This window comes from Chionomys nivalis, chromosome 3, assembly GCF_950005125.1.
Source record: "Chionomys nivalis chromosome 3, mChiNiv1.1, whole genome shotgun sequence".
NCBI classification, from domain to species: Eukaryota; Metazoa; Chordata; class Mammalia; order Rodentia; family Cricetidae; genus Chionomys; species Chionomys nivalis.
The window spans coordinates 116,888,464-116,912,144 of NC_080088.1; the positions used below are offsets into that span (position 1 = coordinate 116,888,464).

The window sequence follows — 23,681 nt, forward strand, 5'->3', positions numbered from 1 at the left end:
CTGTCTACTTGATACAGCCTAGAGTCACCTGAGGAGTTAGGTCTCAACTCAGGAACTGTGCAGAGGGCATGATGGGGTGGAGGTGGGGCTGTCTGATGGTTAACTGACAAAGGAAGGCCCAGTCCACGGTGTGCAGCATCATTCCCTGGCAGGTGCTTCTGGGATATGTATGAGTGAGCAAGCAACTGCCTCCAAGGTTTCTGCTTCAGTAACGGACTGGGACTGAGAAATGTGACCCAAAGAAACCTTTTCCTCCTCCCTCGGTTGCTTCTGGTCAGTGTTTTATCGCAGCAACAGAAAGGAAGCTATAAACGTTGTTAAGATCACACACACACACACACACACACACACACACACACACACACACACCTGCCCTTACCACTTGGCAAAGAGCAGCTGACCTTTCTGGGCACTGAGCTGAGTTGGTCCATGATCACCACATGGCAGTTAAGAAAGATGCCAGCAATGAGGGTCAGAACCAGAGCAGTTCAGTCCTCTAACGAGTACACTATCTAATAGTCGGGCATGGATTCGTCTGAATGACCACATTACAGCCGCAGCAGCAGGGTGGAAGAGACCTGAAGAGGCAGGCTGTGTGCTGGGTTTCTGCACTCCCTCTGTGCTGGGTTCGGAAGGAGTATGCTGTTTCAGTAGCAGACCCCAGTGGCACGCACAGGATGAAACTGACCAGACAGGCAAGGGCCATTTAAGCAGGACAGGACACATTTACAAGGGATCAGAACCAGCAACCTAGAGAACACTGAGGATCAAGGCCACTTGTGCATACCACAGATCTCACCTCTAACCTCTACAACTCTTTCCTCCTCTCTGTCTCCACAATCCAGCTTCCTCAAAGGAGCCAGCTCCATCCCACAAGGGCTTCTACTCCAAGCACAAAACAAAATGTGAACCCTGGTCCCCATCCCTGGTGTGATCAGTGGATGCCAAAAGATGAGTTAGTCCTCTAAGCCTGCCCTCGGCCTGCTGCTTGGAATAGATCTTAGAGTGCGGAGGCACTGAGGTGTCATCCACCTCCCCTGGCATCTCAGGACAAGGTAGAACAAGAAAATCGCTCAGGAAGGCAAACAGAGGTCCCTAGCAGCTACCTGGCGACTTAGGAATGTGTGGCCACTTCCTGCAGCAGCCCCAGCTCTGAGAGTTGGAGGCCAGGCCCCACAAGAGCATAACAAAGGGAGCAGGCATCCATCCTGGGCACCTTCACACCCGCAGAGCTCAGCCAGTGCTGGGACTACAGCAGAAATTCGCAAAGGGTGCAGACAAAGGAAGCCCATATGAGAAGACAGGGAGTGAAGGCCAAAGCCCCCAAGTAGGCCAGGGCAGGACCTGGCAGCTCCACGGGCTCCCTGCTCGGTCCCTTCCACCTTGATGAGCAGCCAGGCTAGAGGCACTCAGCACTTGCCCTAGACCAGGAAGTCATTAGCAGTGACATGAGTGACGAGGGCCAGGCTTTGGAGGAGACATAAAGGCTGCGAAGCAGCTGTGGATGGGCACCCATGCCAGTCTGTAGCACGTCCCTCCACCTCCCAAAGGAGACCAGCCAGAGTGTGGTAATGAAACTGCACATAGTAGAAATGGGATCTAAATGAGTCTAAGCTGATTTATGCTGGCTTTTGTAAAGATTACGCGTATCTGGAAAGTGCTACCACTGTGCGATCGCGATGACAGTCCTGAAGAACCCTCCCTAATGGTGCTTGAGCACAATATTTATATTCCTCGGCATGGGAACAAGGACCATAATGGATACCATTTTTGTTTTATTAGGGATGCATATTTAAATTAATCTGCTATTTGCCTAAACAATTAGTTGCTTCTGTTTGTGTGCACAAAGCCAAAACTGCAATTAGGCTTCCATCAAAAAAATAAGTCCCAACTAAAACTGTCCCGGTGGGGCCATAAGAGCTCAGGGCAGAACTTCCCCAATTACTTCTCAGCACAATGGTAATTACATTAATTGCTTGAAAGGTAAATAACCACTGAACTGGTTTTGGAAACAAACACTGGTGTTGCCCCCCCTCCCCCCGCCGATCTGCTCCACGTACCTACGGTCTAAAAGAGGTTACAGTTTAGACAGCCACACACTAGACCCTTCAACTACCACGTCTGCTTGTGATCTCTGTGGAGTCTTCCCTTTGAGGACACGTCCACTGTGAGCTCAAGCCTCTTGCACTCACACAATTAACACCTGAAGCTCAGGCTCAGTTAGACAGACAGGATCAATTAGCTGTGTTCAGAGACACGGAATGAGCCGGCTATTTATACAGACAGCTGGCATGCTCCGTTCCCACAACGGAAATAAATGCTTTTCTACAATCAGTTAAGAAGGACACAGAAGGAATTCTATAACAAGGGAAAAAAGATTTTTAACAGAAATTTAAAATGTACCCAGAGCACTCACTAAACATGAACACGATCTCTTCATCAGCTGCAGACATCGAATGTGAAAGGACAAGAGCTGGCTCTGGGTCTCTCCTTCTTTGCTTGTCTGGCTGCCCAGTGAGCCCCAGGGATCCACCTATGTTGGCTTCCCCTGCACTGGGGTCCAGGCATGTAGAAGTGCCACCACAGATGACTTTTGTGTGAGCACTACACAGCGAGTCCTTTACCCCCTGAATCATCTCCCCAGAAAAGGGTATAGATCGGTGCAAGTAAGGGTAGAGAGGGCTGAGACAGGGATGTCTTGAAGGAGAAAAGGGCAGCACGAAGATGACACTTTCCCCAAGGTCACATGCCGCTGCCTCCAAAGGAAACAATAAATAGAAAATATTCTAGAAAGTGCATTTTAGATTGGACTCTGAACGGGCTTGAAGACCAAGGTTAGGGAAAGAGGAGCAGAGGCCGAAGTTGGGATGAGCAGGGCAGCAGAGGCTCAAGGAGGGAGGTAGGGAGGAGGGTGGGTTTCTAGAAGCTCTCAGGTGCACAGTCATCAGGAGAGAACATCTAACAAGAGAGAGTAGGCTGAGGGGGAGTGAACAGCACACTGCTAACTGCCCAGCGTCTCTGTGCAGTCTGGAGTGCAGAGACCAAGGAAGAGGAGACGGGCAGAGAAGCCAGCCAATGCAGAGGAGGCTTTACCAGGATGACCTAAGAAGGCAGGGGATATCATCAAGGCATCACTTTGGCAAAGCCTGATGCTACTGGCCACTGCCTTCCTATCATGTCCCTGAGGAGAACAGGGACACAGCATCTAGGAGAGCTTCAGATGCTGGTGGGGAGGCTAACTGGGGTCCTGGGACAGTCATAGCTTAATAGTGACGCCTAAGACAAACCAGAAGTGCTTTGCTGTCATGTGCACTTCCACACGGCTTCAATCTTTCCCCATGCAATGTACGTAAAAGTATACACAACCCATTACATATCTGATAACGATCTGACTAGTGTGAACTTTTTAAAGTACGATTTGCATAATTTTATAGAGGATATTTAATTCTGGTGGGCAAAATTAAATTAGAAACTCAAATTTTAAAAGGTCTGTTAATCAGTTCAGATGAATTAAACTCTGAGTCCAAAACTCTGGTTGCCACATCCTCCCAGATGAGCTGAAGTAGCCATCGCAGCACTGCCAGGAGCTTCTAGTAAACGCCGGCACTGTGCTGCTCGCCCTTCTTTAAACCCTGTGTATCTCTAACCGGTTAGCTCAGCAGTCAGCTCGGCACAGCCTAGGGTCACCAGAGAAGGAGTCTCCGGACTGCCAAGTGGGCTCAGTGGTTCAGAGTATTTGTTGCTCTTATAGAGGACCCAGGTTCAATTCCCAGAACCCACATGGCAACTCACAACTGTCTGCAACTCCAATCTGAGCGTCTCCAACTCCCTCTTCTGATCTTCTTGGGCACCAGGGACACATGTAGTACACATGCATACATGCAGGCAAAACACTCATACACATAAGGTAATTCTAATAAAAAATCTTTTTTAAAAGAAGGGAGTCTTAATTAAAGGAGAGTCAGACGAGACTGGCCTTTGGGCATGTTATGTCTGTGGGGAACTGTCTTGATTTTTAATGTATAAAGGAGGGCCCGGCCCACTGTGGGTGGCACCATCCCTGGGCTGATAGTTAGTACTGGGCTGTCTAAGAAAGTCAGCTGGGTAATGGGCCTGTGTGTGAGCCAGCAAGCAGCATCCTCCATGGTTCTTGCTGCACTTCTCTGGCTATGAATTCCCTGGCTGGAGGTAATGCTGTGTGGGACATCAAGCACCTTCCCCGATTCTTGCTTGAGTTCCTGCCCTGACTTCCCTACCAACAGACTACGACCGGAAGTGTAAGCCCAGTAAACTCCCTTCTTCCCCTAAGTTACTTTGGTTATGACATAGCTGTACAGAACTCAGAACCACTTAATTTAGGAGTGATGCTGACAGCTACTGAAGCAGAAGACAGTGGCAGGGTTTATGACACTAGTCATTTCAAGTTTTGTGTTACATTTTTCTTAAGAGGACTGTAAAACTGTATGTGTGTGGGTGTTTTGTGTGTAAGTCTGTGTACCACTTGCATGCTTAGTGCCTGCAGTGTCTGATCCCCTGGTACTGGAGCTACACATGGGCGTGAGCCGCCATATGGGTCCTCTGGAAGAGCAACCAGCGCTCTTAACCAACCCCTCATACAAGGGTTTAAAACACAATTTTAGGACTATTTCTAATAGAGTAAAACAATGAGGTCAGGCATGATGGTGCGTGCATAAACCAGCACTAAGCAGGCTGAGGTAGGAGCTAAACAGTGAGTATGGAGTTAGTCTGTGTAGTGAGATTTCATCTGTATTCTAATAAATAAAGCTTGCCTGAAGTTTAAAGAGTAAAACAGCCACACTGGTCAGTCTTACAGACCAGGCAGTGGAGGCACACACCTTTAATTTCAGGAGCCACACTATAGTTAGCCATAGAAGCCGGGCGGTAGTGGTTCACGTCTTTAATCCCAGCCCTAGAGAGGAATATAAGACGGGAGGAGACAGCTCTCACACACAGTCTCGTTCTGAGATTCCTAGAGGCAGGATCGCCATTTCAGACTGAGATAGAGGTAAGAGCCAGTGGCTGGCTGTTTTTCTTTTCTGACCTTCAGGTTGAACCCCAATTTCTATCTCTGGGTTTTTATTAATCATGCTACAAGCACAAGCATATTAACCTCTGGTTTTGTTAACTGTTTTAAGTCGCGGTCTTGCACTACTGTCCAGAATGATCTGTAACTCATAGGCTCAAATAATCCCATGCCTCAGCCTCCCCGGAGGCTGGGACAACAGCTCACACCACTGTATGTGGCTTACCAATCTTTTCATAGTCTCTGGACAGCAAAGCTCCTTCTCAGATTCACAGACAACCCCAAGGTGGCCCCTGCAGCCTTAAGGTCCCATTCCAAGTCCCCAGAGGGCCAAGGAACTCCCACAGTCCAACAGACTCAGGAAGGGACACATAAAGACAAGATACGGCAAAGCACAGATGTTTTTTAGTTATCCAATATCAAACGGAGTGAGAAAACTGAATCCATAGGTCACCTGACACTTAACCATAGCCCCTCACAGTAAATGAATGATATCCCCAGTAAGCAGAGAGCTTGCTGGTCTTAGGTGCACCCTTTGGATTATAATCCATCACAAGATTATTTCGTTATTCAAGATGTCCCTACTTCAGTCTCTGGGGATTCTAATTTAGCTTGACTGATATCTCCAATCCTGTTTACCCAAAGGTGTTTCAGACTCACTTTGTACATGGGTGTCCTAGCCTGTCACTTCCAGCATTAATATTTAAACCAGAATCTGTGTGGGGGCTGGACTCAGCATTGTACTACGAGAGCACAATGTATATTTTAACCAACCCCTGACCCTGTGTTTGTTATGTGTTAGTGCAGTGCCTGAGGAGGCCAGAAGGGGGCTCTGGAGTCCTTGAACTAGAGTTAAGATGCTGGGAACCAAACCAGGATCTTCTGCTAGAACAGTAAGTGCTCTGAACATGAACCATCTCCCCAGCTCAGGTTCTACACCAATACACTCCTGTGACCTTAGGAATCAAAACTAGGACATGGACATAAGTCACACTCAGAGCTACTGCCTTTGCACTGACCAAAATAACCATCAGTACAAGAACGAGACTATGTTGCAACTGTAATTAAAATGGTACTGTTTTTTAAAAACCAACTCTACTGAGGTAATACACTACATATACAAAGTTATCAACTTTCAATGTACAGTTTGGCCAGAATGGAAAACACTGGTCCTGTAGCCTCCACTATACCATAGAGAACTACTCCAGATGCAGAAGTCCCCTTCACCCTTCTATGGCCAAGTCTCTCCCCACAGTTCCAGCTTCTGGTGACTACTCACCTTGTTTATTGTTAGGTATCTATCTGCCCTAGGACTCCCTAGCAGTGGAATTTTTATGCAGGATGCACTTTTGACCATCTGGCTGATTTCACGCACTGTAACACTGCAGAGGTTCAGCTCACTGTTGCCGCATGGCTGACAGTCCACCCAACTTGACTGATGTGCAGCATACCACTGCATGGATACACAAGGCACACTTGCCAGCTCATAGTCCTGGGGCTGCATCCAGTGTAGAGCTACCATGGGAAATGTTCTATAGGCAACCAAGCACAAGTGTGTGCATGTGCTGTCACCCTCCAGGCTGCTTGCCCAGTGGAACACTGCATCCTAAGGCAGCCCACACTCCACTTGTCACGAGCTTTCTTCACTAAGGCTGTTCCCACCGGGCAGGCTCACCAGCACTTAGTAGGTAGGTCTCTTAAGTTAAGCCACTGGAGGTAGGGAATGGTGCTTTGTGACGTCTCGACCATGTGACTCGGTAGTTAGCATGGATCATCTTCTCAGCAGCGGCCATCAGGCATTTCACTGAAGCAACAGTTACTGCATAGCTGTGTTTAACTGTTTGCTGTCTGTATTTCTCTAAAGTTCTTTCTACATCTAGCTGCAAGCCACACAGCATATGGGGGTGCTCAATCTTGGCTGTCAACCTGGTGGGCTCTGGAATCACCTTAGACAGCCCTGTCTGCTGAGTCTGAGAGCCCTTTCAGGGAGGAGTACTGTCGGGAGTGGACACTGCCCAGAGAGGCCCCTTCTGTTAGGTGGTCCAGACTGAGCAACAAGTGATTTCCCTGTGTGGACTTCGTGTGATCCCTGGTGTACAGGCTCACTCTGGTGCCCAACAACACGGTCTTGAACTCTGTGGTTTTTACGGTAAATCTTGTATCCTTTAGGTTATAGCTCCTTTTTCCACATTATTTTTGTCTGTCTGTCTGTCTGTCTGTCTGTCTGTCTGTCTCTATACACACACACACACACATATATATCTCTTTTAAACTCTTCTAGGGCTCACATCTTAGCATCAGTATATTCATCTTCACACACTCACGGCTAACCTGGACTCTGCCTGAGATCCCCATCAGCTGGGTAAGCAGACTGTAGACATGGCAAGTCTTGTGTGTGGCTTTCTTTAGTCCCCTCACATATTCCAGAAAGTTCCCAGCATAGAAATCTTACCGTATTTTGTTGAACTAATCCTCAACTCCCTCAACACACTTTTTTCCTTGAAAAATATTTTTTTCTCATATTTTCTCCTCCCCAATTCTTCCAAAAGGTCTCCATAAACTCCCAAAGCTACTTCATCTAACAAAAAGCAGAAAGCAGTTTAGAGAAAACAATGCCTAAATTCCCAAATATTATTTATAAATGTTTGATTTCATTTAAAAGGGCATATGATATAGAAAGTACTTTGCATGTGTATGGATCTTGGTTTATTGCTACAAATTTAAGGTCAGTTTTGTTATATGTATTTCTGCTCTGCTCTTGTTTAAGGTATTGTGTTTGTGCAGCTCATCTAAAAATTAATGTATAGTTAAAATACAGATTAATAGAGAGTCATGTATAATAGTCAAAATGATAGTCATGGTAGGCTTTCTGGATGTAAAAAAATACATTTCAGATGGATAGGTATTCTTCAAATCTTTCAGAGATTCACAGAATATGGCATTTAAAATGTTTTAAGAACTTAGATTTTTCTTGACAATGAGTCATGTCTGCTTCTGACAGCACCAATTACTTCAGGGAGGTTGACAGGCATTTTAAAAAAAAACTCATTATGAAATTTGTCTTCACTAGCCATTTGGGCAAGAAACTGCTCTTGCCTGAACTGCTTGATGGTATGCTGTATAAACTGGACATACAGGACCCACAGAAAAATGACTGCTCAAGTTGCCAAAGGAAGATGAGATAGTCCTTCGGAGTTCCTGCTTCATAAAAGAGTCTGACAGACCTAAACAGAGAACTCTCAACAGAAGAATCTAAAATGGCTGAAAGACACTTAAGGAAATGCTCAACATCCTTAGTCATCAGAGAAATGCAAGTCAAAACAACTCTGAGATTCCATCTTATATCTGTAAGAATGGCCAAGATCAAAAACACTGATGACAACTTATGCTGGAGAGGATGTGGGAAAAGGGAACACTCCTGCATTGCTGGTGGAAGTGCAAGCAGGTACAACCCTTGGATGTCAGTGTGGTGATTTCTCAGAAAATTAGTGAACAATCTTTCTCAAGACCCAGTAATACCACTTTTGGGTATATATCCAAAGGATGCTCAATTGTGCCACAAGGACATGTGCTCAACTATGTTCATAGCAGCATTGTTTGTCATAGCCAGAACCTGGAAACAACCTAAATGCCCCTCGACTGAAGAATGGATAAGGAAAATGTGGTACATTTACACAGTGGAGTACTACACAGCAGAAAAAAATATTGGCATCTTGAATTTTGCAGGAAAATGGATGGATCTAGAAAACATCATTTTGAGTGAGGTAACCGAGACACAGAAAGACAATTATCACATGTACTCACTCATAGGTGGTTTTTAAACATAAAGCAAAGAAAACAAGCCTACAAACCACAATCCCAGAGAACTTAGACAACAATGAGGACACTAAGAGAGATTTACATACATCTAATCTACATGGGAAGTAGAAAGTAGAAAAAGACAAGATCTCCTGAGTAAATTGGGAGCATGGGGACCTTGAGGGAGGGTTGAAGGAGGGAGGGGAGAGGCAGGGAGGGAAGCAAAGAAAAATGTAGAGCTCAAGAAAAATCAATTTAAAAAAAAAGAGTCTGCCAGACATTCTACAGGACACACACAAAAAAGTGACTGACAAACTGCCAATATAGGCAAAACTGTCTTTATAATTTTCTGCTTCATGAAAAAGTCTGCTGGATAATATGGGCCTGTAGACTAAAGATGGATGCCCCAATGTTACAAAAAAACTTTGGGTGACTGTCCAGGCAGCAAGATGTCTCTGTAAATTCTAGAATTTTGGAAGTTGCTTACAATGCACTTCCTGTTTACTTAGGTAATATTATATCCTTCTGGGGACTTTAATGGAGTTGATGAAAGATAGTTATAATTATAAAAGATAGACTCGATATAAAACTTTAGACTCACAAAGATAGGATAGATGACAGAATATTTTCCTTAATTTACCAAATGGAAATGGACTAAATATTGTAACTATAATTCTTGCTTGATAACTGTTTTGTTGTATGTAATCTTGCTATGTTAAAATTAAAACTTTCCTTTTTATTTAGACAGAAAAGGGGAGGTGATGTGGGATTCCCCTCTGTATGCTGTAAATATGTTTTATTATCGTTGGTTTAAAAAGAAGCTGCTTTGGGCCTATGGCAGCGCAGAATAGAGCAAGGCAAGAATTCCAAGCAAAGATAGAGGAGAAAAGAAGGCAGAGTCAGGGAGACACCATGTAGCTGGCTGCCAAAGGAGACAGACACAATGGATCCATACTATTACGCCACAGCCTCATGCCGATACATAGATTAATAGAAATGGGTTAATTCAAGATGTAAGAGCTAGCTAGGAATACATTAGAGTCATTGGCCAAACAGTATTGTAATTAATATAGTTTCTATGTGATTATTTTGGGTCTGGGCGGCTGGGAAACAAACAAGCAGCTTCTGTTTACAGATCTCTCCTACCTTCTTACCCAGTCTTCTTTTTTTCCCCTCACTCCCTCACATTTTAATGCAAAACAAGTTTGTAATTGTTTGCTGCTAACTTGAATATAACTGATTTTTTTTGTGTATTCATGATATGGATTGTATACATAAATTATTGTCAGAGGCCATGTGAGAGGAACTGCAAACAGCTTTGGAATTCATGGAAAACAGCCCAGCATAGTCATGTTGGGTGAGCCTGGGAGAGACAGAGCTGAGGACTAGAGTCTTGAGGACCGCATGCTGCTAATGAACATGGCTCTGCTTACTGCCCTCATGGTCTCCACACCCCTTATAATCTATCAGTTGGATGAAAACTCTAAGGGGGCTTCTAGCCCCTCACTGGACATTGTCACGGGTGCAATAATAGTGATTGGTGTTTGCCAAGCACTGCTCCTGGAGCAGATTAATGATTCAACCACCAGCCTTGGAAAGAATTTAGAGTTGGGGATTGTTAGTAAAGTTGTTTAAGATGCTTTTGTTTTGTTTGGCTTTGATATAGAAAATCTTGAGGAACAATTTAAAGTTTAGAAAAGCACTCTTTTAATAGCTGAGCAAAGGTCTCATTGAGGTCAGGGAACAAGAACAATGGCAGCCTGGTTATTACTAGCTGATGTACCGTTCTTGTTAAAGATGGGTTGGTGATCGAAGGTGATGGTTAATCTCTTGTACCCATTTTCGTCCCCAGCTTCCTGGCATAATTTAATAAAAAACTTTGATGAGGACTTAAAGTAGAAATGACTGGTTTTCTTTTCTTTTTTTTTTTTTTCTCTGTAGCTTTGGTGCCTGTCCCGGAACTAGCTCTTGTAGACCAGGCTGGCCTCGAACTCCCAGAGATCAGCCTGCCTCTGCCTCCCGAGTGCTGGGATTAAAGGCGTGCGCCACCACCGCCCAGCTGAAATGACTGTTTTTTTATAAATAAAAATTTAGATTTGCGATTCTTTTAAGATCTTTTGTAATATTACCTTTTGAGATAAATGATTCTTTCTTTGTAACCACAAACAGTTTCCTGCCAATACAAAAGAGACTGGCTGAAATATACGTGGCTTGCTTAAAACTCTATTAATCAACTATAAAAAAATCAATAAATTATAAATCAATTGTAAAAGAATCATTGCTTTGGGGTGAACATGTTATGGTGGGAAAATTAATAAAAAGAAAAATGTTTAACTACATGTGGGCTTCTAAGGAAAACATGAAATTTGTGATCATGTGATTTCTTCCTGTGTAAAGATTTTGGTTTTGGGAAATATGCAACTTGTGGTTGTGAAGTAATCTTTTCTTATGTAAAAATTTTTTGTCTTAGGAGTTAGAAAAGGGATAAGAGAAAACAAGAGAGGCAGAAGGAAACCGTCAGGGAAGAAGAAGAAGAGCAGGGCAAAAGAACAGAGCAGAGGAAAAATAGAGCAGGAACAGTAGAGAGAGAAAAATAAAATGAAGAATTAGGCTTCATCCCTCAAATAAAGTTCCCGTGTGTGTCTGTGCATCTGCCCAGCAGTTTGCAGACTCCAGGCCGCCTCTTCAGTGTCTGACCCACTGGGCCCTTCAGGAAGTTCACTTTCTACTGGTCTTTTCCTTCTGTGTCTAGTTCTCACATTCTGCAGCAGCTAGGAGCCCTGTGCAGCACTGAGCCAGTGGGACCTGGTTTCTAAGACCATCCCTGGTATGATTAGTGATGGATTGGGCTCAGGGTTTCCACAGATGCTCTTAAACAAACAGAAAACTGTCGTTTCTGCTAAGGTTTTTGGTAACAACCAAAACAACAACAACAACAAAAATAGCTTCTACATATGTTCTATCCTGCCCACTGCCACCAAGCACTGCTATTACTGTGTATGAGGAAACCTACTCACTGTTAGAGAGATTGTTAAGTGAATAAAAGTATCTTTGTGTCTGGACTGAGCAGGTTTCTGTCCACCATGCATCCTGGGCTCTTGCAGCTGCCTCGTAAACTCATAGCGTCCCACATGTTCACTTCCCTTGCCTTGTCCTGTGCTGTCCCTTGCCTGTACACTAAGGTAACTCTGGGTCTCACCTTTATTCTTCTCTAAGGGATGGCAATGTTGGAAACTCACAGCTTAACATATTTTATCTAGTTTTTGAGTTCCTGGTAACAGAAGAGCTGGAGAGATGGCTCAGTATGTGAAGTACTTGTCACAAAAGCAGGCAGACATTAGCTCAGATACTGTGCACATGCATACACACACATGTACACGTATACATATACATGTGTGTACAAGTATGTGCACACACAAATTAAAAGAAAAACCTGGATGGATAAATCCAATTCCAAATGCACACTCTTGAGCAGAGACAAGTTTCATTCTTATTATTATGAAATAATTTCAAAGTCACAGAGGGTCTCAAGAAGCCCCATAACCCGTCCTCAAGTCTCTACCTAACTACATCCTTTATGAGACCCAAGCCAGGATGCCTCAGTACTTGGCTGTCCTCTCCCAAGGCCCAGAGGTAGCATGCAGCTCAGTGAAGTTCAGCATGACAAGACCCCGGATCTGACCCCTGGAATGTTGATTGTCCTACAGCCTTGAGAGACTGCCCTAGCTCTCCATGACTCCAACAGCCCTGAGAAAGGGCAGCCACTTCATGGGATGACCCTCCACCTGGGTTTGCCCTTTATTGCCTCACGACTGTGTGCAGCTGGCAGGTCAGAGCTGCACTCTGCTGATTCTGTCATGCCATCACGCACAAATATGTCAGCAAGGCCCCTCACAGACAGACGGCCAAGCTGTCCCACTGCATACCACTCTTCTCTCCTTTAATGAATGTTTTCGGAAGATACTCTTTGGGACTATAGAACATTCTGATCTTGTCTCATTCTTACCTATTAGATTTAGCATAAACTATTTTTTCTCCTCATCTAGTTATTAGTCACCAATTAGTGACTTTCCACTCCCACCATCTTTCTATATTTATGAGCTGACGTTCCTGCTTAGCAGACTTCCTCACTTTCCCTTTTTATCCCTCTGCCCTTGTCACAGCATGCTTGTGCGTGCCTATTCACTGGGTTGTAATCTGCACTGTCCTTGCTCACGATGATACTCGAGCTGGCCAGATCTGACTAATGGGACACTATCAGGCTAGCTCTATGTTCTTTGTACGTGACGCCTTCTCATACTTCTCAAGGTTGTCCTTCCTGACCATGTTCCACAGACAGCCATTCCTCCCTACAGCATCCTCAAGAGCAGGGCTCAAGACATGGTCACTGCTCAGCCTTCTCCACCCATGACCACACAACACTGTTCCAGTTCCACCTTTGTCTCTGTGACCAAAAGCAACTCCAGAAGGGTTGGCTACAGTTTTCAGCTTACAGTCCATCGTTAAGGCGTGTGCTTGCAAGAACTGCTTCTGCTCAGCTAGCTTTTGTCATACCACCCAGGAGCACCTGCTCTGGGCCAAGACTCCAGGTTTACATTCCAGAGCTCCTGGATCCCCGAGAATCGTCCACAGCCCTGGGCATGGACCAGAGTGCATGACAAGGTCAACACAAGAGCCTGCAGAACCAATGAGAGCTCCTCAGATGGAGACTCTAAAGCTCTAGTCAACCTCAGGGTCAGAAGGTAGAGATTTTTTTTCCCTCGAGACTCCAGTGAACATAAATGCACATTTTAAAGCTTTTAGTCAGAGTCCTGCCATGACTGATGCCTTGGCTCCATGAGGCCTGAGCTGGTGTGAAGGGCTGCCTACACATAGGAAGTCTGCTTTCTGGGACACAGGAGATATCCATGGTTAAAGATGCTAACTCCTCTGGAGACTGGTAGGGTCCTGCCTCAAATCTCCGAAAAAGCCCCAACGAACAATGCTCAACAAACTGTTGCCTGTCTTTCTGGTTTTGAATCCTCAAAACTATCAACTCCTGGGGAATTTAGGGAGACTACCAATCATCTGGCTGCAATAATCCTGAAACAGATGCAGGAGAGTCAACGTCACATGCCACCCGTCAGTCATTCTCAGGCAGATGAAGATATACAATACAAAGACAATGGAAGAGCTTTACACCACAGATGTCCCAGTTCCTCTCCTGCGTTAGCGCAGTGGAGACGGCCTTCAAAGCATCATCCCAATAACGTGTCTCGCCTACGTTAGGGAAAGCGACTGTCATGCAGAAGGAGCAACTGTCCTATGGGTCCTCCTCCTGTAGGCTTTAACTCAGAGACATATTAGGTGACTACCTTACAGGAAGGACTATGCAGATCAAGTTTCTGGAAGTCCTAGCTCATGGTCTCTCCCGAGAAACCTTTGCTCAGATGGGAATGACAGCATCAGACCCCTTGTCTTTAGTTTCTTCCCAAGACTCCTAGCAGTGCTTGCAGCCCCTGAAGCAAATGCCCCTCGCCCTACTCAGGCAGCACGCAGTACGCAGGATGGAAGGGAGGGTGTTTATGTCTCATTCTCAGCACCTCATCTGTAATGAACTCACACAGGCCCACCAATCTGAGCACTGACGTTCTTACACAGATGGCTGCTCACCATTTGTAACCTGGGTTCCTGAGACTCAGAGCAGCCCTTAGCATCAGACCTTACTGATGCGCATGTCTGCTGCTCTTGGGACTCACAGTGAAGATGAAGACAAAGAGAACGCTCTCTCCACCACTCAGGGATGATACAGACTGAACAGGAACACTGATGTGTGCGAGCCTTCAGGCATCACTGCCATGTCACGTGCACAAAGTCAATCTAAGTGGACACTGAAAGGGAAGAGAAGGGCACTGGGAGGAGGAGGGGGCACTGGGAGGAGGAGGGGGCACTGGGAGGAGGAGGGCACTAGAAGGAGGGGAGCACTCGGGGGAGGAGGAGGGCACTGGGAGAAGGAGGAGAAGGAGGAGGAGGGCACTAGAAGGAGAAGGGCAATGGGAGGAGAAGGGGGCACTGGGAGAAGAAGGAGAAGGAGGAGGAGGGCACTGGGAGGAGGAGGGGGCAATGGGAGGAGGAGGAGAGCACTGAGAGAAGGAGGAGGGGGGCACTGGGAGGAGGAGGAGGGCACTGGGAGGAGGAGGGGCACTGGGAGGAAGAGGACACTAGAAGGAGGAGGAGGGGGCACTAGATGGAGAAGGAGGGCACTAGGAGGAGGAAGGGGCACTGGGAGAAGGAGGGGGCACTGGGAGGAGGAGGAGGAGGGCACTGGGAGGAGGAGGAGGGCACTGAAGGAGGAGGGGCACTGTGAGGAGGAGGCCGGCACTAGAAGGAGGAGGAGGGGGCAGTAGAAGGAGGGGGGCACAGGAAGGAGGAGGAGGGCACTGAAGGGAGAAGGAGGCACTGGAAGGAGGACAGAGAGCTATGGTAGGACCTACAGAGACAACAGACATGGATTATGGAGCCAGTTGACAAGGGAATTTACCAAGGATGGTTTTATGAGTCAATCTGTCTTCAGCTTTAATGGTTCTAAGCTCATGCTGCCTCTTACATAGGGCACCCCCATCCCACCCAACCCAGTAACATCCAATTAGCAACCTTGGAAAGAGATCACACAAGGACTCAGCAGGGCAGACAGGCCACAATGCAGACCTGTGAAGCTGTACACTCACTGTCAGGCAGGAGCTTACTTCAAAGACAGTGCACATGACCCTTGAGTCCTCGGCTGGTGACATAAAGCAGGACCACACACACAGGTAGCTGGTTGAAAACAGAGCATCCCCCTTAGTGCAGCAGACCAGAGACACTATGAACAGCCTTGCTGTGGTCTATCAATAGCAGGACGGTTACCGGAAACTGCTCCAGGTACTACTCAGCTCCCTCCACAATGAGAAAGCCAACATCCTTGAGGGGCAAGTACCAGCAGAAAAGGAAAGCCCCAGGGTGTTGATTTACAGGATTTTTGTTGTTGCTGCTGCTGTTGTTTTAATCAAGAAACATTTTTATGTCTACCTTGAGTGATGCATTCAACAACAACACTCCTGACAGGGCAGATGGCTCTCTCCTACCCTGAAGGGTCAAGGAGCCTTATTGGTGAGAGGTTGAATTCAGCAGTTCTCAGAATTCAGGAGGCAAAAAGGAAGTTAAATGGGTTTTCTTGAATGTTTCCTGAACTGTTCACTTCTGTGGGGAGACTGCCTCATCCCATGATCTGCTCTACGAACACTTAAAAAGCTTTAAACACTAGAAAGGACACAGTAGGAGACCTGTGTGCTGCCATACGGGGGGTAAGCAGGAGATGCCAGAAGACTGCGCACCACCATCCTAGGCAGATGCCCCTTACAGTTCAAGGTCGGTTAGGGAGAAGCACAAAAGGTGTGGCAGAACTAGTGTCGCTGCATCTGGGGACAGTGGAGTCCTGGTGGGCAACACTGTCACCTGTTCACTGAAGTCGATGTCTGGACTGACTTTAGACAATGAATTGTGATTTACTAACAGCTCTCCAACACCAAGTCACTTTAACCATGGCTCACCACTACACTAGGAAATAAAGGACAGATTCATCAACACAGTCCTCCCTAGTGAGTTCCCTGCAGCCTCTGCTGAGGGAACAGCCTGCCCCAGGCACACATGACAAGCATGGTGCCCAGCTCTTCTCCCTGAGGGGCAAAAAAGCCTTCAAAGCAACAGTTTGATTCAGCAGCTCAACACATTAGTTTCCACAGCTTGTCTAATGAACAAAATGGAATGCCCTGGGATGTGCTGAGTATCTGTCAATTAAAGTTCGATGTCTCCAAGGCCAGTCTGGTCTACCCAGGGAGCTTCAGGACAGCCAGGACTACACAGAGAAATTCTGACTCAAAAATCAAAAGAGTTCAATCTCTTAAATACTTCTAAACCATCTCAGTTCTGAACTCTGCACTTAAAAACAGACAACACTTAGAGTGTGTGTGCACATGTGGATTTGGTGCTCTTTCAAGCACATGGTTCTGGGAAGAACTCAGGGCATCATGTGTGACAGCAAATACCTTCACCTACTGAGCCCACCCACTAGTCACCATGCACTTGTTTGCTGACTCTCCTGAGTACCATAAACCGCGAGCATCCCCACTGCTATGGAAACGCTGTCAGTGTCTGGAAGTTTTCATTCTGTTCTTTGTTTCTGAGCCTCAGGGCAGTTGGGACAGCAGGCAAGAGCTCGTTATTCAGACTTTAAGAGAAAAGTTCTCCACAATCCACAGGCAGAGTGGGCAGGCAGCTCAGAGCTCACACAAACCTCACAATCATGGTGCTCCATTTCTAAAGCACCAGCCCTGGCCAGAGGGAAGGAGTCAACCACGTAGTGTACTCGGGCATCACCGCCGACAGTCAGCATACACGGGCACAATTCTCAGACAACTCTAGTTTTTAAATGTAAACCTACAGAACGGACCTTAAGAGCACCCAGTCTCCAGAGCTGCTAAAGAAAACTGGTCTTTTACACCACCGTTTACAGTTATGGAGGGGCTTGCAGACACCCCCACCCAGCACTGATCCATTGGTAAGTGAGAAATGTTTCACCAGGATCCAGCAGGACAATGAGGCCTGCGCACGTGTGACAACTGCATCAGGTGCGGCAGGAATAAATGAGCCCACTCACCCTGTCTGGTGGTGCCAGAGAAAGCTGCCCTGCCCCATCGAGGTCTTGAGTACTGACACCCCAGGTCTTACCTCTTTTTTCCCCTTCAGGGAGACAAACAGGAACTTTTTCTCGCAGAACAAGTGTCTAATCTCACTTCTCACCAAGAGTAGGTTTTGAGGGCAACTCGAGTGGGGCATGGGTCCCAGCGCACTGCCATCCCCTAATGTCATGGCTTGAGGCCAAAGGCAGGCAGGCACGGAGCAGATGGCGTCCTGGCAAGGTCCCTGCTGTCCCTGCATTAGCAGCGTCTGCTCATTACTCAGAACCTTCACTTGCTTTATCTAATGCTCCAGGAAAAGCATTTTGATTTGATTCATTTCAGGATGGTAACGCACAGCACAATTAGTGGTAAAATCAAACTGGAGGGGGCTGACAATTGAAAACAAGGCACAAGAAATATGAGGCCAGTGGGGTGGAATTCAGCTCACAACTGTGGATCGCCCGCCAAATCCCAGCTCCCCAGTGCATGCGCAGGTCTCTCAGGGCGCAGCTCAGGAAGGGTGCTGAAGGGCTGTCTCCCAAGTTCCCTGCAGGGAGGCTCCTGCTAAGGAGAGCATGGCAGCTTCAACAAGGGGTCTGGGTCTCAATGGCCTTTGGAACCTCACTTAGGCACAGTGAGAGGGCTGGAGTTCATTAACTCCCTGAACTACACACAGCAGACCCCACAAGGCCCTTTTCTAGTGTTTTTGACCAAGAAGCATCAACCACTGCTCTTGAAAGGGGACAAGGAGTGTGTGTGCTTGATATTTACATCTGTGAGCACTAAATCAGCTCTTCGGGAATATGTCAATCTGTCACCCAAGTGAGGCTGAGGCCAAGGCCACCTGTGATGGAGAAAAGGGCCAGAAGCTGCCATCCACCACGGAAATCCCGGCAATCTGACATGACCGATAAAGCCTGCCTAGCATGAGAGGTGAGTTCCTGTGGGAGGAATGCTCTTCCTCTCTTCACACTGAAGTGGACAAAGCCAAAGCTCTGAGGCAAATCCTGAACCCTGAAAGGACTGCAGTTGACCTCACAGCGAAGTGACTGCCTGCCAGCATGACCTGAGATCCTAAAGCACAAGATGTAACCAGACAGGTCAACAGTGTCCCTGAACAGACCAAGCACAAATTGCTCCTACTCAAAAGCCCGGACCTGAGGGATGTGGCAGCCTGTCTCACGGTGCCAATGACTACCAATACTCAGGTCCCTACTTCCTACTGATCTAGAATGGATTTATTTGGTTAGGATTTAAATATGATATAACTACAAAAGAAACAGAAGGACTACAAGCAGCAGGCATGCATAAGAAAAAGTTCAACTCTTCCCACCAGGAGAACCACAACCACAGTCATGTTCCATTCCCTACCACATCCATCAATACCCCAAACTGAGAAGAGCAAAGACAGCATGGCATCTGTGCTCACCTCCTACCTGGAAATCCTTCTTACACGTAAAGGACATCTGTACAAAGCTTTACACTACAATGCTGCTTGTGAAAGCAAATGCACACACACCTGCTTTGCAATGAGCCACAGGCCTATACAAAAAGGAGAGCTACCTAGGTGTGAAAAATGAGGCTTTCAGATATGGTACTACATCAAAAAGCCAAGGAGGGGAGCTGGGGAGATTGCTCAGTGGTTAGAGGACTAGCTGCTTTTCCACAGACCCTGCACGCACATGGTGGCTCACAACTGTACGTAACTCCGGTGCTAGGGGATTCAGCTTCCACAGGCACTACGTGCACGTGGTGCACAGGATATACATGTAGGCAAAACCCCCATACACATGAAAGTTACACAACAGCAAAGGACTAGCGACTGACAGAACACTTGTAGGGACAATTCAGTCGTTATTCGTGCAGACCCCAACAAGCACTGAAGCCTTCAGTCTAGCAATGGCCAGTGCTGCAGCCTGGATCTACGTATGCACAAATTCAAGGTCACTGCATTCAACAAGAACAAGGAGTTCAGATGTCCAGCGATAAGGGCTCCACACGTGTGGCATGGTACAGCATGGCACCATGGCACAGCACTGAGAAGAGGAAGGAGTAACACAGGTCGCCAATTGCAGCATTGGTTTAAAAACAAGACCCACTGAAGTGCATAAAGCTGGCTTAGGAAGATGAGAAGACCTAGAAGACTAGGAGTGGCTCCTTTTACCTTTTCAATAGCTTTGTTGTTTGCCCTTTAACTATGAATTTGTAGCCCCAGATGGCCTGCAGCTAAGTAGACCAGGCTGGCCTCAAACTTGGAACTCACCTGCCTCTGCCTCCCAAATACTGGTGGTAAAGATGTCCACTAATCCTGGATGAATTAAGGTTTTTAAGCAAAATATTTGACATATGTTTTGAAATTCCATGTTCAAGTATTTACCATGAAAAAAGTTGTCTACCATGCCTAGGGTGTTCCCCTATTTATATGCAATGGCAGTGACTGGGCCAAAGACACTCTTGTCAGCAGCAAGTATAGCTCAGCGGAGGAGGTTCCCCATATCTGCATGCGTGTTCACGTGTGTACAGTCACTGTGTGTCTGTATGTCTGCCTGCACACCTAATTTGCACCACACTTTATTTTCCCTTCAAGCTCTATTTGTAAGCTCATCAGCTATGATGAGCTCAGGACTCAACAAGAGTCTCTGTGTTTGTTGTCAGTAACACCACTCCAGCCAATACAGGAGCTGGGAGAGGACAGCAGCTGGATTTCAACTTCACCCTCTAGTCTTCAGTTTCCCCAATGGTAGAAGAGTCTGCCATTCAAGAATGCAGGACAGGAAGTGCTGTTAGAGCATTCCAAAGCTGTGAGTCCAGCTGCAGGCTAAGCAGCAAGCATGCTCAGTCTGCAGCTACACTGCCCACCTGGGATCAGCTCAGGCCGAGGCTACACTGCTCACCTAGGATCAGCAACCATGAATGGAAAAGCTTAACAAGGCCACAAAAGCAGCATGCTGGTGCTACTGTTGCTGCTGCTACCATTCTGAGGAAGCTAGAGTTGAAACTAGGGCCTCATGCATGGCAGGCAAGCACAATGCTGAGCCGTACCCGTCTTAACTTAGCAAATGTCCATTTGTAGTGTCTAATAACATTAACCAGTAGAATAAAGTACAAAGTTTTGCTCAATTTTTTTAAATCCTTATATTTGCTCTTTTTAGCTCTGAATTTTTATCACTGAATATTAGACATTTATAAAACTCCCTAATGGCTACCATAGCTCCACCCCTCTGTGCCAAATGACACCAAGCTGCCTGAAGATCTGCATGGCCCTGGTATGAACACTGAGTCCCAGAAATGTGCTATGGTACAACTTCCAGGCCAGGGTGTGTGTGTGGGAGGGGCTCTTGGAGCTGCAGACTTTGACACAATGGACATCAGGACTGTAAGCAGCAGGCAGGCAGGCTGCCACGGCCAGCGCCGTGATCACTTCCATCAGCTAACAATGTCACATGTCCCATCATTTCCATAACAGTTCTATAAACCCACAGTTGCTCACACACACTCAGGATTCTCTCCAGGCTGGAGACAACACTCAAGGACCACGCTTGGAGGGTGAGTGCCAGGTAAAGGCAGGCACTGATCGCCAGTTTTCTGCCCATCCATGTCAGATCACCCCTCTATCCTTATCTCTAGTCTTTTCAGCCTGAGAAGAGGAGGATACAAGAAAAGGAGGCCAAGTATATTTAATATTTTAAACTAAACACACCATTTGCTTAAGATGGTCTGGCCAGCCTCATCATGCCTGGCACTGACATCCAGCTCCAGGGTTCCAGGATGAATTAAACACCAGTGTTAATGGGTACCATGTTCCAATGTCTACTAATGGACCAGGGTTATTGGCTAGCTTCTTCCATATAGAGGCAGAAGGCAGTGCATGAACGTGCATGTGCTTGTGTTCCCAAGAAGAGGCGAGTGTGTGTGAATGTGTATATGCCTATGCACAGGAGGCAGGAGCACGTGAACATGTGTGCATGGAGGACATGGGAGCAGCTGCAGCTGCTGCAGTTGATGAGGCTTTCTCCTGCACAGGGAGGCGGAGGGCTGGGGTACTGGGGTACTCACCATCCTCGTAAGCTGCAACTGCCAGCGAGCTGTTGATCCTCACAAAGGAGACATATGGCTGCATTCCAGGCTCCTCCTCTTCCGACTCAGATTCTAGGAAGGGGGCCACATAGTCCCAGGTGCGGGTGTCCCACACCCTCACGTCCCCTGACGTGTATCTGGAAGAGAAGAACATTCTTGGTTCCAAGGGAAATCTGGAGAGTACAGACAGCAGCACATGGGCGGGCTGGGAGGCTCCATTCCTGTAGCTGTCTGGATGGATGACTAGTGGGGAAGGAGTCAACTGACCACAAAAGGCTGTGAACTACCTTCAATCCCAGCACTCAAGAGGCAGAGGCAGGCAGAGCTCTGTGAGTTCAAAGTCAGCCTGTTCTACAGAGTGAGTTCCAGGATGACCAGATCTACACCACGAGACCCTGTCTCAAGAAGGAAGGGAGGTGGGGAGAAGGAATGAGCACTGCGATGGTGTACCCCCTCCCACCCTCATCAACAGGCTGTTGCCTCCGCTCCTTCCACACTAGGAATCAAGGGAGAAACATGGACACATGCTGGTATCCCCATGAACTGTGCCTGCAGAGACACAGGAGCAGCTGGGACTGAAAACTATCAGCCCTGCAGCTAAGCTCTCTCACCTCCTCCAGGAGCAGAGCTAACTGGTAAGGGCCCCTGAGGACTCCTGCTCAGGCACTGCTGCCTTCCTGTGAAAGGCGCCTGTCCTGCCCACTAAGAAAGGGCACTAACTCTAGCCTGTGGCTTTGGTCACTTCCTGGATGACCTACTCGGTCATGAAGTCCCAGGATGATGGTGCAGCCAAATGATGCTACACTGCCTGTTATTGAGGTGTCCGCATTCCTCCTGCTGAATCCCTCCATTGAGGAGGGCGGGGACTGAGGAGAGGCACCTGTGGGGGCCTCATGAGGAGCACAGGGACGCTAAGGAACAGTCTTCCTGAGGCCCCAACCACACAACATTGTAGAGTCAAAAAACTTAATTCATCTCCAAAACCTAGGACACGTGTGTGTCTGGGGTGGCTACAGAAGGCCAGTCTCAGGTCAGAGCCCATGGTTGTGTATTTACTGTGTGCATGTATGCTGGAGGAGGGGCACATGTTTGCCACAGCACATGTGAAAGTCAGAGGGAATCTTTGCCGAGTAGACTCTCTTTCTACCATCATGTGGTTCCAAAACTGGACGTGCGAGGCCAGGCCTTTTAGGACAGTGCTTCACCCACGTGGCCATCTCAGCCTCCAGGGTGAGGTTTCTTAATGCGTTCACTGTGTGCCCTGACTCAGGAGGACTCCTCGAGCACACACTGCAGTGCTCCCCAGCTATTAGTCTACATGTGCACATGAGCTCACTCTGTAGGACCAGGTGCAGGCAGAGGTCTGCACGAGGTGCACACAGCAGGAGGCTCCCAACACTGACTGCTGCTGCTCCAATAATCACTACCCTCCTACTGTCTGTAATAGTGGCAGTGCATGACCAAAGCTGTACACTCATGTGCCCTGAACAACACAGCCACAGACTCCAGGCTCTTCAGGAAGTGGTCTGGATGACCACTGTTGGTGAGGAGCCTATACACAACTGCACCCGGCCCAGCACCCTCAGTCTGACTTGGGTTGATCACTGGAATACAGCCAGTTTCAGCTACAGTCAGGAAGGCAAGCATGGGAGTCTAGACTGTGAGTCCACTCTTGAGATTCAACTCAACAATAGGAAGAACTCAGAAAAGCAAGATGAAGAGAAAGGCTCATGAGAAGAAAATAAGCATGGGATATTCCTGCTCCCGGCAGCCCTGGCTGGACTTCCAGCATGTCCATGATCTTCACACTGTGTTCCTCCAGGAGTTCGTGCAGGTCCCTCTGCCCTCACTCAGCATTCCTGTCCACTGCTGAAAATGCTTGTCTGTAGCAAACTTCATGCTGATGCGCCCTTGGGGTACAGCGGGAGGAGCAGGGGATAGAGAGCAGGCTCTGAGGGATCAGGGCTCCAGCTCACCGCCCTCTCCAGATAATTCTGAGACAAACAGCAAGGAACACCACAAGGAAAACATGCTTTACTCTGAGCCACACAGCAGTGAGCGAGCAG

General features: G+C 47.3%; 1 protein-coding gene across 1 annotated transcript in view; it reads right to left on the reverse strand.

Annotated features, from left to right (window-relative positions):
- Fbxw8 (F-box and WD repeat domain containing 8) overlaps positions 1-23,681 on the reverse strand; it is a 99,321-nt gene that overhangs the window by 37,638 nt on the left and 38,002 nt on the right. Inside the window, exon 5 of the mRNA XM_057765648.1 lies at positions 21,595-21,752. Within this exon, the coding sequence (XP_057621631.1) occupies positions 21,595-21,752 (158 nt within the window). The remainder of the gene's footprint in view (positions 1-21,594; positions 21,753-23,681) is intronic.